Source organism: Suncus etruscus, chromosome 16 (genome assembly GCF_024139225.1).
Source record: "Suncus etruscus isolate mSunEtr1 chromosome 16, mSunEtr1.pri.cur, whole genome shotgun sequence".
NCBI classification, from domain to species: domain Eukaryota; kingdom Metazoa; phylum Chordata; class Mammalia; order Eulipotyphla; family Soricidae; genus Suncus; species Suncus etruscus.
In genome coordinates this window covers 64,576,452-64,598,130 of record NC_064863.1, presented here as the reverse complement: position 1 = coordinate 64,598,130, position 21,679 = coordinate 64,576,452, and the positions used below count along the sequence as shown (strand labels likewise).

Genomic DNA, 21,679 nt, shown 5'->3' with positions numbered 1-21,679 from the left:
TTTGATGCTTCGGTGTCTGAGTATTTTATTTATTTGTTGTTTTTTTTGGGCCATACCCGGCATTGCTCAGGGTTTACTCCTGGCTTTGCTCAGAAATTGCTCCTGGCAGGCTTGGGGGACCATATGAGATGCTGGGATTAGAACCAGGTTCCGTTCAGTGTTGGCCGCGTGCAAGGCAAACGCCTTACCTCTGTGCTATATCGTTCCAGGCACGTGTCTGAGTATTTTAATAGGTTTAGAAACCATGCCAACAATGAATTCGAGGTCTCACTTTTTAGGTTTTTTTTTTTGTTTTTTGTTTTGTTTTGGCGGTGGGGGGGGGGCGGGGGAGGCTTGGGTCACACCCGGCTGCACTCAGGGGACCATATGGAATGCCAGGATTTGAACCACCGTCTTCTGCATGCAAGGCAAACACTCTACTTAGATGCTATCTCCAGCCCCCCTTGCATTTAGTTTTGTTGAAATTTATTTATTTATTTATTTTTATTTGGGGTGGGGCCACACTGAGTAGTATATAGGTGACCATAAGTTGCCAGGCATTGATTAAAACTCTTGCTTACAAAGCATGCCCATAGAGATAATCTCACCAGACCTATTATTTAGAATTTTTTATAAACACAAGATTACAGAAGTATGCTCTGATATTCAATGTGTCACATAAATAAACAAAAAGAAAATTTTATTTATGTGGTCTTGGCTTTCCTGTTGAGGTCCATGTTTGCCATGTTATTAAATCACAGGGATGTCAGTTATATGATTAATATTAAATTTTACCGAGTTTTAACTTGTTTTTGGTCCTGGCTGTGTGCCCAGAGGGTCATTCCTCACAGACTCGGGGAACCATTTGAGTGCTGGAAATTGAACATGGGTTGCTCACACACAAGGCAAGCACCTTACCCACTGTACTGTATCTCCAGTCTCTAGATTCATTCTTTTTCTGTAATGCTGAGTTTATGTTAACAGATTATTTGGATGTATTTTTCTATAGGGATCTGTTCCAAATAAATTTTATGTTCACAATGATATGTTTCGTTATGAAGATGAAGTGTTTGGTGATTCAGAACCAGAACTTGATGAAGGTGAGTTTACTTTCAAAATGTAAGGGTTTGTGTCATATATATAGCACATAAATTAAAACATAGATTTGCCTTTATTAAATCAAACTATTCCTTTTTAAAAATAGCTGATTTTTATATGCAATTATATAAAAATCAGACATGAGTAAAATGTTTAACTTCTTAGCTTCTATAGATAACTAATAGTTTGATGCCAATTAGAATTTCATTTGATTCTGTACTTACAACTAACAACTTTGATTTCTAAAACTTTAACTCCCACCCCTACATAGACGCTTTTGCACACATGAACACACACTTTTTTGTTAGTGGGGTCTTTTGGTTTGGTTGGTTTGGGGCCACGCCTAGTGATGCTTCACACTTCCTCCTGACTACACTCAAGAATTGCTCCTGGTGGTGTTCAGGAGATCATGTGGGATGCTGGGGGTTGAGCAGTCAGTCCCCTTCATGCTGTACTATCACTTTAGTGTACATACACACACACACACACACACACACACACACACACACACACACACACAGCTTACGATCAATTTTTTTAGATAATAGAGAAATTTTTCCTTATTAAGATTTTTTTTTGCTGTCATAGCACCAAGTATGTTGGAAGTTATATAATAAGTCTCTTAGAAAGGCATGTGATTTTAATGTATTATCAGAATCAGAAGATGAAGTTGAAGAGGAACAAGAAGAAAGACAGCCATCTCCAGAACCTGTGCAGGAAAATGCTAACAGTAGTTACTATGAAGCTCATCCTGTGACGTAAGAACAGTGTTTGCAAAAGCTAAATTTGATCTAAATTTTAGTATAGTTAGGAATTTTTGTTGTTCCTAAATTTATTGTTGGAAGTAAATATTTTATCCAGTTACTAGCTCAGCTAGTTGAGGACTTATGAATATAACATACATTCGGAAGGAAGGTTTTATTTAATTGAAAAAACATAATTTGACCTAAAACAGGCTCACTATGAGCATTTTCTTGTTTGATTTGGGCATTACACAGCTACAAATGTTAAGATGCTACTAGTGTTTGATGACTACTTAGTACTTAGTGCTGCAAGGGGACCATGCCAAGCTAGGGTACAGAGCTGGGAACTCAAACCTGAATCTCCAGCATGCAAAACTTCCACTCTAGCCCTGTGAGTCAATCCTTGAGTCAATTTGGTTTTAGTTTTGTATATATGGTATATAAATGATCAGTTTATTTTTTTTATTTTTAAATGATCAATTAAAAATAATTTTTGAGGGGCCGGAGAGATAGCACAGCGATAAGGCGTTTGAAGGATGGTGGTTCGAATCCCGGCATCCCGTATGGTCCCCTGAGCCTGTAAGGAGCAATTTCTAAGCGTGGAGCCAGGAGGAACCCCTGAGCATTGCCAGGTGTGACCCAAAAACAAACAAACAAACAAACAAAAATACGTTTTGAGATTAGTCCTTCATAGTTTTTCTTGAACTTTTACTTTTAATCCACTTATAAAAAAGCAGATTGATTTAAAAAAATAGTTGTGCCTATTAGATTGAGAGAAATTTTTTTTTGTCATATTTTGCTGTGTTCCTTCCTATTGAAGAAAAGATAAAATATTTCATTATAGTAATGGCATAGAGGAACCTTTGGAAGAATCCTCTCATGAACCTGAACCTGAGCCAGAGTCTGAAACAAAGGCTGAAGAGCTAAAACCCCAAGCAGAAGAAAAGAATTTGGAAGAGTTAGAGGAGAAGTCCACTTCTCCTCCTCCTGTTGAGCCAGTTTCTCTGCCACAAGAACCACCAAAGGTTAGATCAAAGGATAACTTTATTACAAAGACCTCTAGCATTACATTTTCATATTGGGTTCCATAAATGAAGCATGACCTTTGACCTTCTCGTGTTAAATTGTTAAACAGAATATTTTAAGTATAGAGAAAAGCTGTGGATTGTTTGATTTGGTGGTTTTGTTTTGTTTGGTCCTGAGGAAATTCATTGTATCCCCTTCCCCTCTCTCAAAAAGTACTTCTGAGTGTAATTTAGCATTCACCTTTGTTGTGTGCAGTACTTAAAATATTACTTGAAATTTTCAATCCATGTTAAGAATTGCTATTTTATTTTGTATTAAGTCTACACAGGATGCAACAGAAGTCATACAGTTTCCCAACTTGAACAAGTTGGCCTGTTATTAAGAGAATTTATTTCTGGTTTAAATGGGACTAGTTTCCTTACTGTACTGATAATTAAACTATCTTGGGAGGAAGAGTGACACCCAGATGTATCAATAAGTCTTTTGTCTTCCTATAAAATCAATGGCTAAAGTATATTTGGCTTGTGAGAAGCAGATTCCTTGTTCAATTTGTGAATGTCTGTTGTACTACTTTCTTTTCTATCATTCCCCTCTTCTGTTAACACCATCATCACACAACCTTCTTCTCCCAAACAAAATTGGTTCTGTTAGGTTCAGACTTTTCTAGCATGTGTAGTTAGTGGTTTTGTTTGCCACTTGCTCATGTACTTAGAGCTTATAGGAACTTGCTTGTGGTTTTATTTAGTAGTTCAGACAAAACCGTCATAAATAATATATTGCATAATTGGATTTTGAAATCTGGCACATAGACTGGCATGTGTGTGTGTGCCTTTCTTTTAGGACTCATCCAATATAGACTGATAGTTTAGAAATGAAAAGATTATATATTTGGAAGTTGCCCTGTAGGAATGTTGGTGGTTTTCCATGATTAGTAGTCTAGGTTTGTTGCATTTCCTGCAGGCTTTCTCCTGGGCTTCAGTGACCAGTAAAAACCTGCCTCCTAGTGGTACTGTTTCTTCCTCTGGAATTCCACCCCATGTTAAAGCACCAGTCTCACAGGTAACCGATCTGTGAACACATTGGATTGTATCCTTGTTACATTGCCAATTGTTAACTTTTTTAAACTTTTTTAAATGAGTCAATCAGAAATTATGAATTAGATATACAAACTATGTATTAAATGTCAGTGCACCCACTTAAAATGCCAAATCTCCATCATCTACATAGGTGGTATTTGGGGTTTGGGTGTGTGAAGTACAAATTAAGTTGGTTTTACCTCTCTATGTATACATATACTTAATATATATATAGCATTGTCATTTAAAAGGCTTCTTAAAATAAGCCAAAATGTTCCTTTTTTAAAGTTTTTATTTAGCAAAAAGTCATCTTAGTAAAGAAATTTGGAAAGGTGCACAAGGTAGTGTTGTAATATAAAGCAATTGGTTTTTTAAAACACACTGCCTAAGCTGTCAGTCTGTAAGTGGTTCCTATAGATTAATTGAAGCCTGTACCAACTTATGACTGTAGTGTTCACCTGGTAACTGATTGTTCCAGTATTCTGCTTTTTTCTATTTGTCATATCCATTTCAGAGCTTTTAAAAAACACTGAAAATAAGATTGTTGCCTAAAAGGTTTATTAGGTATTGATTAGGGTGAATGAAATTCTAATTAGGTTTATAAGCATAGTTAGGGCTTATTCAATTCTCTTCCCTAGATTTTGAGCCTATTTGATTCCACTAGAAAAGTGATACTGAAAATGGTTAGTGCTACACTTTGGTTACACATCTTACATGCTATAAACAGTAAAAAGTCTTGTTTCAAAGAAATTAGTAATTATATAGGTTCAGGGTTTTGGTTTGGTTTGGTCTTTCTAGTATTGGCACACATAATCGGTTACATAGCAGGATCCATGACCTCATGATATTTGTTAGAGATACTAAAGTTAGATCAAGAATCAAAATTGTATGTTAATAAAGAAAATATTGCTTTGTGTTTCTCAAACCATCTGAAGACATGTTTTGTGACTTCTAGCTTTTCTTTAGAAATAGTTTCTAATAGGGGTCGGAGAGATAGGATGGAGGTAAGGCGTTTTGAATCCCAGCATCCTATATGGTCCCCCGTGCCTGTTGGGAGCGATTTCGATCATAGAGCCAGAAGTGACCCCTGAGCGCTGCCAGGTGTGACCGAAAAAAAGAAAGAAAGAAATAGTTTCTAATTACATTTATACTATTGGTTCATGTCAGAATTTAAAATTGTTGCTAATCAGATTCAAAAATAGTTAATGGGGACTGGAGAAATAGTATAGCAGGTAAGGTGCTTGCCTTGCATGTGGCTACCTGGGTTAATCCTCAGCATCCCATATGGTCCTCTGAGCATCACCAGTAGTGATCCTTGAGCATAGACCAAGGAGTCACCCGAGCATCATCAGGTTGGCCCCAGAACTAAAAAAATTCATAAAAATAGTTAATGTTTTTGTGCTTTAATTTGTTTTGCCAGACTTTGTGCAAAAGTCATTCTTAGTAAATTCATATGAGGGTTGATGCTGTTTATTCTATTTACAGAGAGTAAAACCGAGCTTTTATTTCATGCAGTTGAACAGTAGAGATCATGTGTGATTCATGCAAACTTCTTAAATTTATTTATTTATTTATTTTTGGTTTTTGGGCCACACCCGTTTGACGCTCAGGGGTTACTCCTGGCTATGTGCTCAGAAATCGCCCCTGGCTTGCGGGGACCATATGGGATGCCGGGGGATCGAACCGAGGTCCTTCCTTGGCTAGCGCTTGCAAGGCAGACACCTTACCTCCAGCGCCACCTACCCGGCCCCCAAACTTCTTAAATTTAAACTCTTTGTATAAGGGGTTATATCTGTTTACATCACAGAATAGTTTTATCTAGAACATTACTGAATTATATTGTAAATAGCCCTATCCCGTTGTGTGGGCAGGAAGATGGGTTTTAAAATCAGTCTTAAATTTAGCCGGGCCAGAGAGATAGCACAGCGGTAGGGTGTTTGCCTTGCAAGCAGCTGACTCAGAACGGTAGTTCGAATCCCAGCATCCCATATGGTGCTCCATGCCTGCCAGGAGAGATTTCTGGGCAGAGAGCCAAGAGTAATTCCTGATCACCGCCAGGTGTGGCCACAAACAAACAAAATTAGTCTTAAATTTAGGAGATTAGACTTTTTCCTAGTGTCACTCCCTTGTTTAAACACAAATTTAAATGTGATTAAAACTCTAAAGAACTTTATCTAATCGCTTTATTTTTAGAATAAATAAATAATTTTCCATTTTACTTAATAAACCCTTCAGTTTAATTCAGGGGTCTCAAACTCGCGGCCCATGGTTGGCCTTCAAATATTTCAGTATTCGCGATTATTCGCTTACCAAATAATCGCAATAAAAATCGCATTAAACGTTCGCATACCCCGAGCAATTCTGTTCGGGGTATGCTAATGTTTAAATAGATTTTTTGCGATTTTTTTTTTTTTTTTACTAATGCGATTTTTTATTGCGAATATTCGGTAAGCGAAATCCCTTATGCGGCCCTGCCTCACCCCGACTGCCTCCTGCGGCCCTCAGGTAAATTGAGTTTGAGACCCCTGGTTTAATTGTTTCACTTGGTGTAGTAGCTATTTTCATAATACTTTGAGTATTGATTACCAGTAAAAGAAGAGTAAGATTGATTTCTTTAGGGTATTAACCAGATTTTAATTTAATAGTAGGTTAGTTTTTGGTGGATTTGGTTTGAAAGTTATAGTTCTCTGAAGTAGCTTATGTTGAATGAAAAGATGTGTTTATTGGTAGTTGTGGTTATACCTACTATTTACTTGATTTGATGGTTTCAGTTTTATTTGATAATTTGATTGCTATTCATTTGTGGGAATTTTTTCATGGAGCACTTTCTGATTGGAGTTTAAGAACTAAACTAGGGTGTGGTATAGTTGCCATGTTATTTGTTGGAATAAGTTTTTATGATAATTAAAACTGAAGAGTTTTAAGTACATAGCTAGCTTTGTTGCCATATATTAATCGGTTATTAGAAGGAATATTTGATTTTTATAAAGGCATTGAATATCTAAGAAAAATATAAAACTAAATTAGTTTATAGAATTATTTGTATAATACTGGAAAGTATTTGAATTTGCTTAATTTTAAATCCTTAAAGGATAATGAAATTTATGTTATACCTACCTATTTTTCTTTTGAAAATCTGCTTTAAAAGTATTTAAATCAGTCATCTAAAGTTCTTTGATAACATTTGCATTGAAGGGGTAGGGTTAATTCACTTTGGTTTTGATTTTTTAAATTTTCTAAACATACTAGTTTAATCAAATTTGAGCACAGAACAACTAACTTAATTTTTGTTTTATTGTAAATTGAACCTGTTAGGCCCCTTTGATAATGACTTTCAGGCATCTCAGTTTGTTCAGATTATGATGTATTATCAATAACTCCCACTGCAAATAGCAGTCATTTCAGGATATAATTTACATCCTATTATCAGGCATAGACATTCTCTCCTATATTTTGGACTTTAAAATTAATTTTAATTGATCCAATACTAAACAGTTATAATAGTAAACAAGTATGCTTAGCTCATTGGTTGTTATAGAAATGAATTAAGAGAAAGTTTTTACAGGAATTGACACATATAAATAAGTAATTGAAAAAACTAGGGAGAGCTGGAATTTTTAAGTAACAAGGTTCTAGGACATGGGAAGCAAACTTATTTCATCTAGAGAAAGATGAGAAATCCACATGGAAGAAGAAAAAAATTTGAGAAGAGGGCCCAGAGAGATAGCACAGTGGCCTTTGCCTTGCAAGCAGCCAATCCAGGACCAAAAGTGATTGGTTCGAATCCCAGTGTCCCATATGGTTCCCCGTGCCGGCCAGGAGCTATTTCTGAGCAGACAGCCAGGAGTAACCCCTGAGCACCGCCGGGTGTGGCCCAAAACACCCCCCCCCCCCAATTTTTTTTTTTGAGAAGAGACAAAACCTTATAATAAATTGTTTTTGAAAGTAGAATTATCGAGGTCAGAGATAGCATGGAGGGTAGGGCGTCTGCCTTGCATCCAGAAGGACAGTGGTTCAAATCTCGGCATCCCATATGGTCCCCTGAGCCTGCCAGGAGCGATTTCTGAGCATATCGCCTGGAGTGACCCCTGAGTGGTGCAGGGTGTGATCCAAAAAGAAACAAAAACAAACAAAAAAAAAAGTGGAATTATCAGTTTGCCCTTGCATACTATAATATCCAAGTCATATATCTATATATACATATATGTAACAATACACCTATACATATGACTAGAATATTATAGTTTGAAAGGGAAAACATTGATAATTCTATATATATGATAAAATTTTGAGACACTGCCAATATAGTCTTCAGAGCAGTTAGCCATAAATAAAATTAGTGACTTTCTTTCTTGAGGCCTTAGTATTCAAATCTTAACTGTTTTCAGTATTCTTTAGTGGTACATATATTTTGTCTCTTTCTTGGGCTATTTCAATTTTATTTAGTAGATTATCTGAAGAAATTAGAAACGCTGAAAATAATTTGTTTTATAGTAAGGAAAAGGTAATAGCAGATGTTAAATTGTTATTAAACTATGGATTCAGCAGTCAGCAAAACTTTAGAAGACATCTTAAAATGATTTCATTTCTCAGGGCCAGAGTGGTAGCGCAGGAGTTAGGACATTTGCCTTGCATTCGCTAACCTAGGATGGACCACATTTTGATCCCCCGTGTCCCATATGGTCCCCCAAGCCAGGGGCAATTTCTCTGCGCATAGCCAGGAGTAACTCATGAGCGTCACCAGGTGTGGAGTTCCACACCCCCCCCAAAAAAAAAGATTTAATTTCTCCACATATCTTAGGTCATGGTTAAGGAAAATTGATGTGATTAGACCTTATATAAATGTGTATCTTACCTTGAAAGAATAATAATAAAGAGCCACAGGAATTTTGAACCATTTGAGATGTTTAGAAAGATGTGCACATTGGGGCAAGAGAGATAAAATAGTATTGGGGTTAAGGCATTTCAATGCATGGTACTACATGTTGTTTCCTGAGTGTCTCCAAGTATGGCTCAAATTCCTACCACCTCTCAAAAAAACACTTTCTATCTTTTTAATGTGCACTGTTCCTGAAAGGTATTTTTAGGTACTAGGGTTATTTTTAGTATTTACAATAGAGATTAGAATCTGTTTGAAGAGCAGCAATTCAACTAGTGAATTAGAAAGTTTGTGTTACATACTTTTGTCTTCCTAAGATAGTTTTTTTATTTCATATATGTATTGACATGGAGTGGCTCATCTTGCATTTATGTGTTTTTGAGTGGGAGCAACAGTACTTTTGACAACATCTTAATATGGATGTAACTACTGAACAAATGTAGTTATAAAAAGCAGTTTATTGTCAGTTATGTATAGCCTTCAGAGAGGAAACCTTTCCTACAGTCCTAGATTGGTACAGAACATCTTTATTAAAATCGTTTTTTTTACATACATAGGATATTTATGTTTAATAATAGTCTGTATCTTAAAATACCATATACCTGCTGGTAACTTATTAGTAGTTTTGTTTTACTCCAGTAGCATGTTTCTTTATAATGTTTTTCCCTTGTATTTTAGCCAAGAGTTGAAGCTAAACCAGAAGTTCAGTCTCAGCCACCCCGTGTGCGTGAACAACGACCTAGAGAACGGCCTGGTTTCCCTCCAAGAGGACCAAGACCAGGTAAGTTGGCCCCCGCCATAGTTTTTAGCATTTACATTTAACAAATTGGAAGAGACTATAAAGTTCGCGACAGAAAGATGTGTTTTTATGCACAAATCCTTTTAGCACCAAATTAAACTGTTTAAATAAAGTTTGGGGCAAAACAACTAATTTTTAGGGGAGGATTAGTTGATATGCCATAGAGACATGTATTTTGAAGATGTAAAAGATTTTTAGACAAATTTTATTGGTTATTGTCACTGGTTCTAGTAATTCAAAACCGAGCTGCCAATAACCTACTCTCTTACTTAGCACTCTTATCTCTTCACAGATAAACAATAAGCACACCATGATTCTTCTTATTTTGGTTGTCTTAGGTATTAAGTAAGTTGCCATAATTTTTGACTTGTTTCCATTATTAGCTAATAATGTAGCACCTCTATTGAAGTCTTTAAATTTGTTTAGATTGCTTTTGGGAGGAGGTGGGAGATAGATATATCAGGTTTAGAGAATGTGAGTACTTCCTACAGAAGTAAAATAAGTGACACTAATATACCAAAACTCATGGGATCTGGGGGTTTGTCCTAGCCTTTTACTACTAATTGAATTTATGGTCTTGGGTGAGACCCTCTAATTATGAGGTTTTCTTATGAAATTTATTTATATAAATTTTTATTGTGTGATGCCTTTGTCTCACTGTTCTTTGTGTTATTGAGTAAGATATTACATATATATGCATATATATGTAAGTATATATACATATATACACATGAGTACACTATGTATGACTATAAATGAGATAATAATACCACTATAAAACTTACTGATTTGGCTATAATTTTGTGCAACTTTTAAGAGCAAGTCATTTGTGAGTTTTAAAATGTTAAACATTTAATACAAATATTCCTCGGTGACTTAAATCTTTTTGGTTCCCCCGGGCAGTGAGTGACAAAAGTTGGATAAGGAGAGAAACCTATGCTAGTCATACCTTCCTTTATCATAACCAGAATTATTATTGAGATTCTCAATCTAGCCAATGCCTTCACTTGATAGTGTCGTTTTGTAACTAACCTACTAATAATAGGCACTTCCGCCTCTTCAAGGAGTTCACTGTCTTATTAAACTAAAACAGGAATATTACTGTTTTGTGAGTTTTACTGCATTTATTGCTTCAGTTTTTGTAAAATGCTGAACACTTAATATCTGCTCTTTTCCTTTTCTCAGGTAGAGGAGATATCGAACAGAATGAATCTGACAACCGTAGAATAATTCGCTATCCGGACAGCCATCAACTTTTTGTTGGTAACTTACCACATGATATTGATGAAAATGAACTGAAAGAATTCTTCATGAGTAAGTGGTTTATTTTGTCCTTTTAGTTTGGTTGTTTGGGGGCCACACCTGGCTTTGTGCTCATAGATCATTCTAACAACGCTCACAGGGACCGTGAAGTATTAAGTATCAAATGGATTGTCTCCGCAAGATAAGCACCTTAACCCTGTACTGTCTTTTCAGCCTCTTACCATTTTTAAAGTTGGAGGAAACTTGAGATTTTATTTATTTTATTTTATTTTTATTGGGGGGGGCACACCCGACAATGTTAGGGGGTAACTCCTGGCTCTGCGCTCAGAAATTGTTACTGGCAGGCTTAGGGGACCAAATGAGATCCTGAGAATCGAACCCTGGTCTATCCTGGGTTGGCTGCTTGTAAGGCAAACGCTCTACCGCTGTGCTATCACTCCAGCCCCGAAACTTGACTATAATTTAAAAAAAAAAATCTTTATATTTGCTCTTCAAACCTATGTTCTCCCTTGAATGTAATGTCTCTGCTAACTTTCCACTCTTAGAGAATCTGTTCTTTCTCTCTCTCTTGCTCTCCCTCCTTCTCTCCCGCTCTCTCCTGCTCTCTCCCCCTCTCCCTCTCCCTCCCTTTCTCTCTCTTTCTCTTCCTCACTCCCTCTCTCCTTCTTCCCTCTTCCCTCTCCCCTCTCTTCCCTGTCCTTGTACTCTCTGTTTTTTTGTTGTCGTTTTGTTTGTTTTTGACCCATAACTGGTGGTGCTTAGGGATTATTCTTGGTTCTGAGGGAGCTCACAGAACTATACAGGATACCATCACTAATCAGAAAATAATAAAAAGTTACTGCTTTTCCCAGTGACTGACTTAGTCTTGCTTCTTTTGGTAGAGATTAGGAAAAAGAACTGGGTGAATAAATTTTGTGATAAAATTTGACATTCAAGTAACAATTAGAAAATAGTGCTGTCTTCCTTAAAATGTGCAGGTAACTTTTTTGGGAAAGAACAGAGATGCAGATGAGTAGCAAAAGAAGCTACATGCAGCTGGAATTTTTATATGACTCAAAATTGTTAATCAGCCTGAACAGTTCATAGACATTAAATTATTCTGTTAAAATCTTTAACTCTTGGTGTAATATATATTTTCACAGGTTTTGGAAACGTTGTGGAACTTCGCATCAATACCAAGGGTGTTGGGGGAAAGCTTCCAAATTTTGGTTTTGTGGTTTTTGATGACTCTGAACCAGTTCAGAGAATCTTAATTGCAAAAGTAAGTGACTTAAAGGGCATTATTCAAGATTTTGTTATTTCTTATGTATATATAATATTAATTTGATATTTTTAAACCATAGAAATTACTTTAATGGTCAATTTATTAGTTCATTATGAAATGGTATTTATGCAAAGAATGAAGATCTGTGGTTAGTGTTTTTAAAGTGAGGTTTGGATTATTTTAAATTATTTGCTGTGGTGAAAAAGATTGGCATAAGGATAATTTCATAATAGTTTGTTAAGATTATTTTTACATATGCAGGGACATGCTTTACCATTGCTGTCTAACCTACCCATGTAAATCTTTTTTATCCCCTAAAGCCAATTATGTTTCGAGGGGAGGTTCGTTTAAATGTGGAAGAAAAAAAAACAAGAGCAGCAAGAGAACGTGAAACCAGAGGTGGTGGTGATGATCGCAGGGATATTAGGCGCAACGATCGAGGTCCTGGAGGTCCACGTGGAATTGTGGGTGGTGGAATGATGCGTGACCGGGATGGAAGAGGACCTCCTCCAAGAGGTGGCATGGCACAGAAACTTGGCTCTGGAAGAGGAACAGGACAGATGGAAGGCCGCTTCACAGGACAGCGTCGCTGAAGTTCCACTGTTGGCAAAGTCTTGGCAGTGGTACATTATTCATCGTGTTTGCATTCTTGTTAATTTTTTTGGCTTTGGAATGTGACACAGCCTTTTTGATCATTTCTTTGATGTGAAAAGCATCTTTGGTTATCAGTTAAATTGAAGTGGACAATATTTCCCCAGTTTCACAACAAGATTCACTTTAATTTATAAATCTATACTTGGAGAATTAAGGACCATATCTTAAATATCAACAAAACGAGGACTTAAAAGGACATTCCCAACTGAATTCAGGTCCTTTGAGTCAAAAAATCCTCTGCTGCACATTTTGTTTAAGTGTTACTGTTTCTTCCTATTAATGTTGGAGACACAAGTAGTACATTTTGTGCAATTAGAGTATCTTGCCTTTTTTCTTGACTCCCCCCAAAACATAAACCAACAAAAACTCGTTATGCACTCATCAAAACGCACGAATGGGTACTCTGAACTCATTAACATTGACATCTGCAACTGGAGGCAACAGGGGAGTTTTTTTCTTCATCTTTTTTCCAGTAGAGAATAGTTTGTGAAAGATGAGGGCATTTTATCTGCTGTTACCAGCGTGTGTACACATAAACCTTAACAAGACTACAGGTATATTCCAGAAGGAAATCATTTAGTTATGAACTAAATAACAAAAATCAGAACTTCAAACGCTATGGTCTTGAATTTTAGACCAGATTTAATAGCTCCATATATAAGATGTTTTCTACCTGCCCCTCTTCAGTACAGGGATGGCTGGCTGCTCAACATACTCCTCTTCCTGCCCCCCCTTTCAGCTGTGTACAGTGAAAATTGTCTTTACTGTATTTTTGTTCTCTGGTAATGTAATAAGCATGATGGTGCCTTCTAATACATCATTCCAGTCTTGCTGGTAATTTTGTACAGTATAGTGTATGAATTGCTGTGCTGCAAAGCCAAACAGCTGCAAAATGTTGAAAAATCATTGAAGTGTATAAAAATTGCAGTATCTTTAAAATCAGTAAAGTTGACTAGCATTTTATTTACCTTGTTCTTCCGTTAACAATTTTGTGTTCTCTGTGGGAGGAAGTCTTGTGTTGGGGAGGGGCAGAGGGATGGAGGAATTTCATTATTTGAAGTCTCTTTTTGACTCTTAGTATAAATGTGAACGTTGAAGTGTATCATATCACTCGAGCGGTGCTTAGAAAAGTCACTCAATTTGATATATGTTCTTAGTGACATTTTAAAAGCAGTCAGGATTTATAAACAAGTAAACCTGAAGTGAGGATACTGCAATTTTCAGAGAAAAGAATAGCAGTTCTTAAGTGTTTGCATTTTCTATTTGGGGGGCAGAGAACTGTCATTCATTTTGCACAATTCTTGAACTGATGTCAGCACCCAAGTGGCTCTGAGTTTAAGGCTGGGATGACATCTTTTATTTTTACATGAATCTCTTAAAACAATTCTGTGAGCAAGATTTGTAGCTGCTGGATTATTGTGTGTCATTACAGCAAGTTCCAGTAAATGGCAACTGTGGCAAAGAATATCCAATATTACGCTTGAAGCATTCAGTACATACTGATAACTGATGTTTCAGGTTTCTAGTGAGGTAAATAAATAAGTGTGACCACTTAAAGCTGCTTGTTAGCATGGAAGACTTCTCCATTCTTAGTGAAAACCAACAAAAAATGCACTTGACATAGTAGTAGCAAACTGGTTCTGAATTAGGAAACTGTTTGCTAGTTAGTAATCCTATGATGCACATATTTTGCTTTTCCATGTACTGGACTGGGCAATATTAGTAAATTTAAATGTTTCTTTGCTTCCCCTTGATAGAGGTCTTCCATGTTGAGGGAAAAGTCTTGCACTATTTGTGTATATTTTGGGGACTCAGATTTCTCATAGTTTCCACTTTGGCGGGTTTAAGGATTTTTCCTGTTTGGAACAGTTTTACAATTCCTAATGTATAGTACTTGAAGTTCTTATCAGAAAATTACTTTTGAATTTTAGACCTTTATTCAAGCTACTTTTAAACAAGTGGTTTATTGTCAGTGTTTTTCGTTTTTATTTTTTGTTTGTTTTTCTGTTTTCCTCTTATATTTCTTTCTATTGTTTGCGTGTGTACATATGTATACACATATACACAATTTTTCCAATCCAGGATATTGCCCTGTCATCCAACTGTTCTGGCATCAAAAGTAATGACAAAAATGTTAAGTGTGATAGGAAATTAGAGCAAAGAGCCATTTAGCTTCAGTCTTTACATACCACAAATAAAACATGAAAACATCTTATGGAGAAGTTATGTGGTGATTGTTCACCTGCAGTACTGTGGATTTTTAACATTTTGTCCCCTTTTCAGTGAAACAAAGTAAATTCATCTATCATTACTGTTACTTGCTGATTTTTTTTTTGATGGTAATATTCTATTCTTATAGACACTATTGCAACCAAATCGGCTTTACCATCTTGGCTTAGTAGGTATAGAAAAAATGGATTACCATCTTTATTGCTGTAATGTGTTAAGCATTATATGCTAGTAGAATCTAGTTTAATTGTTTCAGGTGGAAAGTATTCTTTTGAGTTTCCATTTTGAATGTGTTTGGACTAAACAATAAACTACTGATGTCTGCAGCATTTATCTATGTCCCTAATTTGTGGGTTTGTGTTTTATAATATTTCTCTTATTTGCATTTCATACAACCTAAGTGAAAGTAAGGAATTGTTTTAAAAAGCAGTTGCTCTGGACCAGAGAGAGAGCATGGAGGCGAGGCATTTGCCTTGCATGCAGAAGGATGGTGGTTCGAATGCCGGCGTCCCATATGATCCCCCGAACCTGCCAGGAGCGATTTCTGAGCATAGAGCCAGGAGTAACCCCTGACCACTGCCAGGTGTGGACCCCTCCCCCCCAAAAGGCAGTTAGTTGCTCATTGGTGAAATGTGTTGGAAATATAAGATATTTATATCATGAACATTTTAGAGATCCATTCCAGTTAGTTTAAATATATAGTATATGAGTTAAAAGAATGTTACAATAGAGTGATTTCAAAGCAAATTAACATTTTAAAAAAAGTGGTTATTGTTTCCCAAGGATCATTATCTTCTAAGAGGGAAAGGGAAAAAAGTAATGGAGAAATTGACCTCAAGTGTGTTTCTCACCCAAGTTCTTCTCTAATAATATTGTTTTCAGAGGCTGTAAAAGATTATTGGGGCCAGAGCAATAGCACAGTAAGTAGGACATTTGCCTTGCACACAGCCAATCCAGGTTTGATCCCTGGCATCCCCGAAGCTTGCCAGGAGTGATTTCTGAATGCAGAGCCAAGAATAACCTCTGAGCACCACCAGGTGTGGCAAAAAAAAGATTATTAAAGAAGAAGCTTTGGGGCCGGGCGGTGGCGCTGGAGGTAAGGTGCCTGCCTTGCCTGCGCTAGCCTAGGACGGACCGTGGTTCGATCCCCCGGCGTCCCATATGGTCCCCCAAGCCAGGAGCGACTTCTGAGCGCATAGCCAGGAGTAACCCCTGAGCGTTACCGGGTGTGGCCCAAAAACAAAAAAAAAAAAAAAAAAGAAGAAGCTTTGAAGTGAGAGGTAGTTTAAGCCTGACACCAAAATATACAACACTGCATACTTGATCCCTAATAATGAACCACTAGCCAGGTTAGCTGAGAATTACTAGGATGGGTCCTAGGCTCTCTGAACACTGCTTAGGAGACAAAATAATAATATTAAGGAAGATTAGTTATATCAATGGGTAACTAAATAAAATGGAGTTATAAGACATAGCCAGCCACTTTAAGACTTCCTCAATAAGGGGTGATTTTATTATGATGTATTAACACAGAAGATTTCCGGTTAAATATAAAAACTTCAGCGTTATAATGTTTGCCATAGAAGCAGGCAGGGTCTGGGAGGGTAGAAGGGAAATGGGAGACATTGGTAGAGGAAAATGTAGACTGGTGGAGGGATGGATGTTGGAGATTATATGACTGAAACTGTTATGAACAACTTTGTAACTCACGGTGATTCAATTTAAAACTTTATTTTTTAATTCAGCGTTAATTACAATGTTATTTAACTGGATTTGGAAAGCACTTTTTACAATATGTTGAAAACACCTAAATTTAAAGGAGCAGATTATTATACTTGATCAAGGAAGTTTGTATGAATATAAATGAAAAGCTTAGCCACAGAAGGTTTGTTTTTAAGTTATGATGTATATATACATATGTGTGTATATATACATGTGTATACGATTTAGTACATAGATTTATTAAAATCCCTTGGTTTTGGGGCTGGAGAGATAGCACAGTGGTAGGGCGTTTGCCTTAGATGCTGAAGGTGGTTTGAATCCCGGCATCCCACGTGGTCCCCCAAGCCTTCCAGGAGCTATTTCTGAGCATAGAGCCAGGAGTAACCCCTGAGTGCTGCTAGGTGTGACCCAAAAAACAAACAAAAAAAGCCCTTGGTTTTTTCTCTTTCCATTCTCTTATTTAATATAGAGATGTTACTTAAAGCCTTGTTTTTTCCCTCTTTCCATTCTCTATAAAACTTTTTAAGATTTATAATGTTCTTTTAAACAGTTCTAGTTATTTTAAATTATGGGTAAATGAACAAATATCATGAAAGGAATTTTACTTTGTGATATAATTCAGTAAGTTCAAACAGTAATGATGAATTATTTAAATTGCATTAAGTTTTAATTACTAAGGGAGTTGTTTTTTGAGGGAGGGAGGGAGAGGGGATGTTTGGTTTGGTTTGGGGGGCCATACCTCATGGTGCTCAGAATTTATTCCTGGTTCTGTGTTCAGGCATCACTCGTGTGAGGGTGGGAGGGCACTGTGACCATAAGGGACTGAATATTGGTCAGCTATGTGCAAAGCAAATACTCTGCCTATTATCGTGTTTGGGTTTTGATATTCAGATCTTCGCTATTGATATAAACCTTGTGTTTAACATGCTTATGAATGAGGTATTCTTTTACACAGTACCAAATGCTCAGCAAATTACTGTAAAAAGCCAGTTTAGAATTAACTTTGACAGGACTACCATTATTCCCAAATAAATATTTTTTTTGAGGGGGGGGGGTCCACACCCGGCAGGCTCAGGGGCCACTCCTGGCTCTATGCTCAGAAATCGTTCCTGGCAGGCTCAGGGACCATATGGGATGCCAGGATTCAAATCACTGACCTTCTGCATGCAAGGCAAATGCCTTACCTCCATGCTATTTTTCCGGCCCCTCAAGTAAATCTCTTTAATCTCATGTTTTTATAAAAGTTGACTGCCTCCTTGCAATGCTTTGTTCCTGTTATAGCAGACTCTAATAATGAGCTTTTTTTTTTTTTTCTTTTGGTTTTGGTTTTGGTTTTTGGGTCACACCTGCAGCGCTCAGGGATTACTCCTGGCTCTGTGCTCAGAAATCGCTCCTGGCAGGCTCAGGGGACCATATGGGATGCCGGGATTCAAACCACTGTCCTGCATGAAAGGCAAATGCCCTGCCTCAATGCTATCTCTCTTTGTGACCAAGTAGTAGACATTTTTTGTTCTCATTTTATATCATAATTATCTTTTGTCATTTTTCAGACTTTTATGCCCATGCTATTTTGATAAACTTAGTTTATTATTTATTAGCTCTATTTATGGCTCAGTTCATTAGCTATTGAGCTTGAAAGTGCCAAGTTATTTTTGGGTGTGATGGTAAAACAAACAAGATCCTATACTTTTGGTTTTAAAAGGACTGGAACTGTGGAATTACAACTAAAGTTTAGAAAGTAGCTCGAGTTCAACAAGACCACAAGGAGTTTTGTCTAACTTTGGTTAGGCTGAAGAACAACGAAAATTTCAAAATTTAACCTGATGGAGGTATTTCTATTTTGAAATTTCTAATTAGAGTAAAACTGAATAAATTCAATAATTGATTAAAACAGGTAACAGGATATTGCAGTATTTTAATCAAAACTTATACTTAGCTTGTGCTAGTGTGTTGTTTTTTTTGGTTTTTTTTTTTGGGGGGGGGCCTTCCGGTGGAAACCAGAAGGCCTGCTGGACAAATTCTAAAAGAGCTGTAACACTTGTGCTAGTGTTAAAAGTTTCCAAGATTGGGGCCGGAGAGATAGCATGGAGGTAAGGTTGTTTGCCTTTTATGCAGAAGGACTGTGGTTTGAATCCTGACATCCCATATGGTCCCTGTGCCTGCCAGAGGTGATTTCTGAGCATGGAGCCAGGAGTAACCCCTGAGCGCTGCCGGGTGTGACCCAAAAGAAAATAAAATTTTTTCCCAAGATTTTGGCTAATTTGATTTGTAGATTTTGACAATAATCCATTTGGATATCAAGTGAATTTCCTAACCCAACTCTAGGAATTATTCCCTATAGGTAATTCCTAACTACAATAAATAGTTTCTTGAGACCAAAGAGACATTGTACAGTGTGGTTAAGGTACTTGGAAACTAGAATGTGGCTGACCAAGTTTGCTCTTCGGCACCACATACCACATATATGAGCATCTTTAGGAGTGACCTCAAACCAATATTCTTTAACAATATTTGTGAATCTTTGAATCACTAGGTAGTTTTATCTGATTAGTATTTAGAGTTAATTCATGGTCACAATTTCAGAATCTTTGAACAGGTAAAAGCCACACTCGCTAGCCAAAGGTCCACACAGCCTACTTTAAGGAATGAGATTAGGACTGGAATGGGTATAGCAGGTAAAGTACTCACTTGCCTTGAATGCACTGACCTGGGTTGATCTTTTTGTTCCATATGTTCCCCCAAGCACCACCAGGAGTAATTCCAAAGTGTAGAATCAGAAATGACCAATGACCGTCGCTGGGTGTGACCCAAAAACAAAAGAATGAGATAAATTTTCTTTTCTTTTTTTGGTTTTTGGGTCACACCTGGCAGCACTCAGGGGTTACTCCTGGCTCTATGCTCAGAAATCGCTCCTGGCAGGCTCGGAGGACCATATGGGATGCCGGGATTCGAACCAATGACCTTATACATGAAAGGCAAACGTCTTACTTCCATGCTATCTCTCCGGCCTCAAGATGAATTTCCTAATAAACAAAAATTTAAGTTGAATGGACTGCATTTTATCCTTGCTTTAAGAACTTAGAGTGCGGGGCCGGTGAGGTGGTGCTAGAGGTAAGGTGTCTGCCTTGCAAGCGCTAGCCAAGGAAGGACCACGGTTCGATCCCCTGGCGTCCCATATGGTCCCCCCAAGCCAGGAGCAATTTCTGAGCGCTTAGCCAGGAGTAACCCCTGAACATAAAATGGGTGTGCCTCCCCCCCAAAAAAAGAACTTAGAGTGCTTGACACAGCACATGACACATGAAATCTCTTACACCAGGAATAAGCTCTGAGCATGATTGTGATTCAACATCACCCAAACAACCCCCCCCAACACAAATTGTATAGCCAACAAATCAAATAGCTGTCAAAATGGCAATAATCTAAACAGGTTTGGGTGGTTTTTTGTTTTTGAGAGCCTATAGTTGTAACATATCTGGTACATCTATTCAATCTTCTACATTAAAGAAGTGAACTAAAAGCCAGAGATAATTAGGTAGAGCACATTTTTGGGCCACACCCGGTGACACTCAGGGGTTAACCACTCCTGGCTATGTGCTCAGAAGTATGCACATTTTTGCATACAGGAGGTCCTGGGTTCAATTCCTAGCACCAGACAGGTGAACTAAAGTTCAAGTTGGGAGAGGTAAAAGCAAAATATACTGGTACAGGGTAATGATATGAATTTGGAATTGAAAGCAAATATTAGAGACATTTCAAATCAAGATGAATTACCAGGGACGATTTAGATGTTTTAAGCAAAAAATTAACATACATGAAGGACTGGTGTGGTGGCGCAGGGCATAAGGCCTTGTGCGCACTAGCCTAGGACGGATCAGGTTTCCATCCCCTGTTTCCCATATGGTCCCCCAAGCCAGCGGCAATTTCTGAGCATATAGCCAGGAGTTTTTTCTGAGCACCCAAAATAAAATAAAACATGAAGAAGCATTTTTGTCAAAGAATACTTATTAGCATCTGGTGCCAAAAACCTCTGGTCCTTATTGACAATACAACGGGTACTTGACCTTCAGGAAACATGTCTTGAAGGAGAGCAAAACGTGTGGATAAATATTTCTGGTTATTTCTGTGTGTATTGGCATATTACAGCTTATTTCATCTTCATGGTAGTCCTATGAGTACTATTCATTCCCACGACAACTAAATACCAATAGACTTGGTTACTTTTGCAAGATAACTGGAGGTAAAATTAGTGGAAAATGTAATGGTGAATAGGGCTCTTGCCCAGGATGGTAATGAAAAACCTCTCAAGAGAGGTAGTGTGAGGTGGCAGTATGATGATACAGCAGATAGGGCATTTGCCTTGCATGCTGCTGAATCCAAATTCTTTTATGGTTTTATTTGTTTGTTTTGGGGGGACACCCAGTGACGCTCAGGGTACTCCTGGCTATGCGCTCAGAAATCCCTCCTGATATAGGGGAACCATACGGGATGCTGGGGGATCGAACTGTGGTCTGTCCTAGGCTAGCGCTGGCAAGGCAGACTACCACTCTGCACCACCGCTCTGGCCCCATGAATCCAGATTCTATTTTCCGTACTCCACATGGTTCCCAAAACCCATCAAAAGTGATTCCTGAGCCAGAAGAAAGTCCTGAGACTTATGAATGGCACACACACACACAAAAAAACGTTTTGGGGGCCGGCGTGGTGGCGCTAGAGGCAAGGTGTCTTCCCTGCCAGCGCTAGCTTAGGATGGGCCGCAGTTTGATCCCCCGGCGTCCCTATGGTCCCCCAAGCCAGGAGCAACTTCTGAGCACATAGCCAGGAGTGGTTAACCCCTGAGTGTCACCGGGTGTGGCCCAAAAACCAAAATAAAAAAGTTTTTGAGAAGAGCTTGACATGTTCAAGAGCATGTATTGGTTAGTGTGACTTTAATAGTAGGCAGAAATCTGA

General features: G+C 37.7%; 1 protein-coding gene and 1 non-coding gene across 4 annotated transcripts in view; one reads left to right on the top strand and one right to left on the bottom strand.

Moving 5' to 3' along the window:
* G3BP2 (G3BP stress granule assembly factor 2) overlaps positions 1-15,336 on the top strand; it is an 86,042-nt gene extending 70,706 nt beyond the window's left edge. For 2 of the 3 annotated variants that reach the window (XM_049790260.1, XM_049790259.1), the window contains exons 5-12: positions 989-1,079; positions 1,733-1,835; positions 2,665-2,845; positions 3,807-3,905; positions 9,480-9,582; positions 10,786-10,914; positions 12,006-12,124; positions 12,448-15,336. In XM_049790260.1, the coding sequence (XP_049646217.1) occupies positions 989-1,079; positions 1,733-1,835; positions 2,665-2,845; positions 3,807-3,905; positions 9,480-9,582; positions 10,786-10,914; positions 12,006-12,124; positions 12,448-12,720 (1,098 nt within the window). In that variant the 3' untranslated portion in view covers positions 12,721-15,336. The remainder of the gene's footprint in view (positions 1-988; positions 1,080-1,732; positions 1,836-2,664; positions 2,846-3,806; positions 3,906-9,479; positions 9,583-10,785; positions 10,915-12,005; positions 12,125-12,447) is intronic. The other variant, XM_049790261.1, reaches the window with a different exon arrangement.
* Positions 15,337-18,710: 3,374 nt separating this feature from the next.
* On the bottom strand, positions 18,711-18,772 carry LOC126033226 (U7 small nuclear RNA). Its single transcript, XR_007504345.1, has one exon. It is a non-coding gene; the product is annotated as a U7 small nuclear RNA (small nuclear RNA).
* Positions 18,773-21,679: the final 2,907 nt, after the last annotated feature.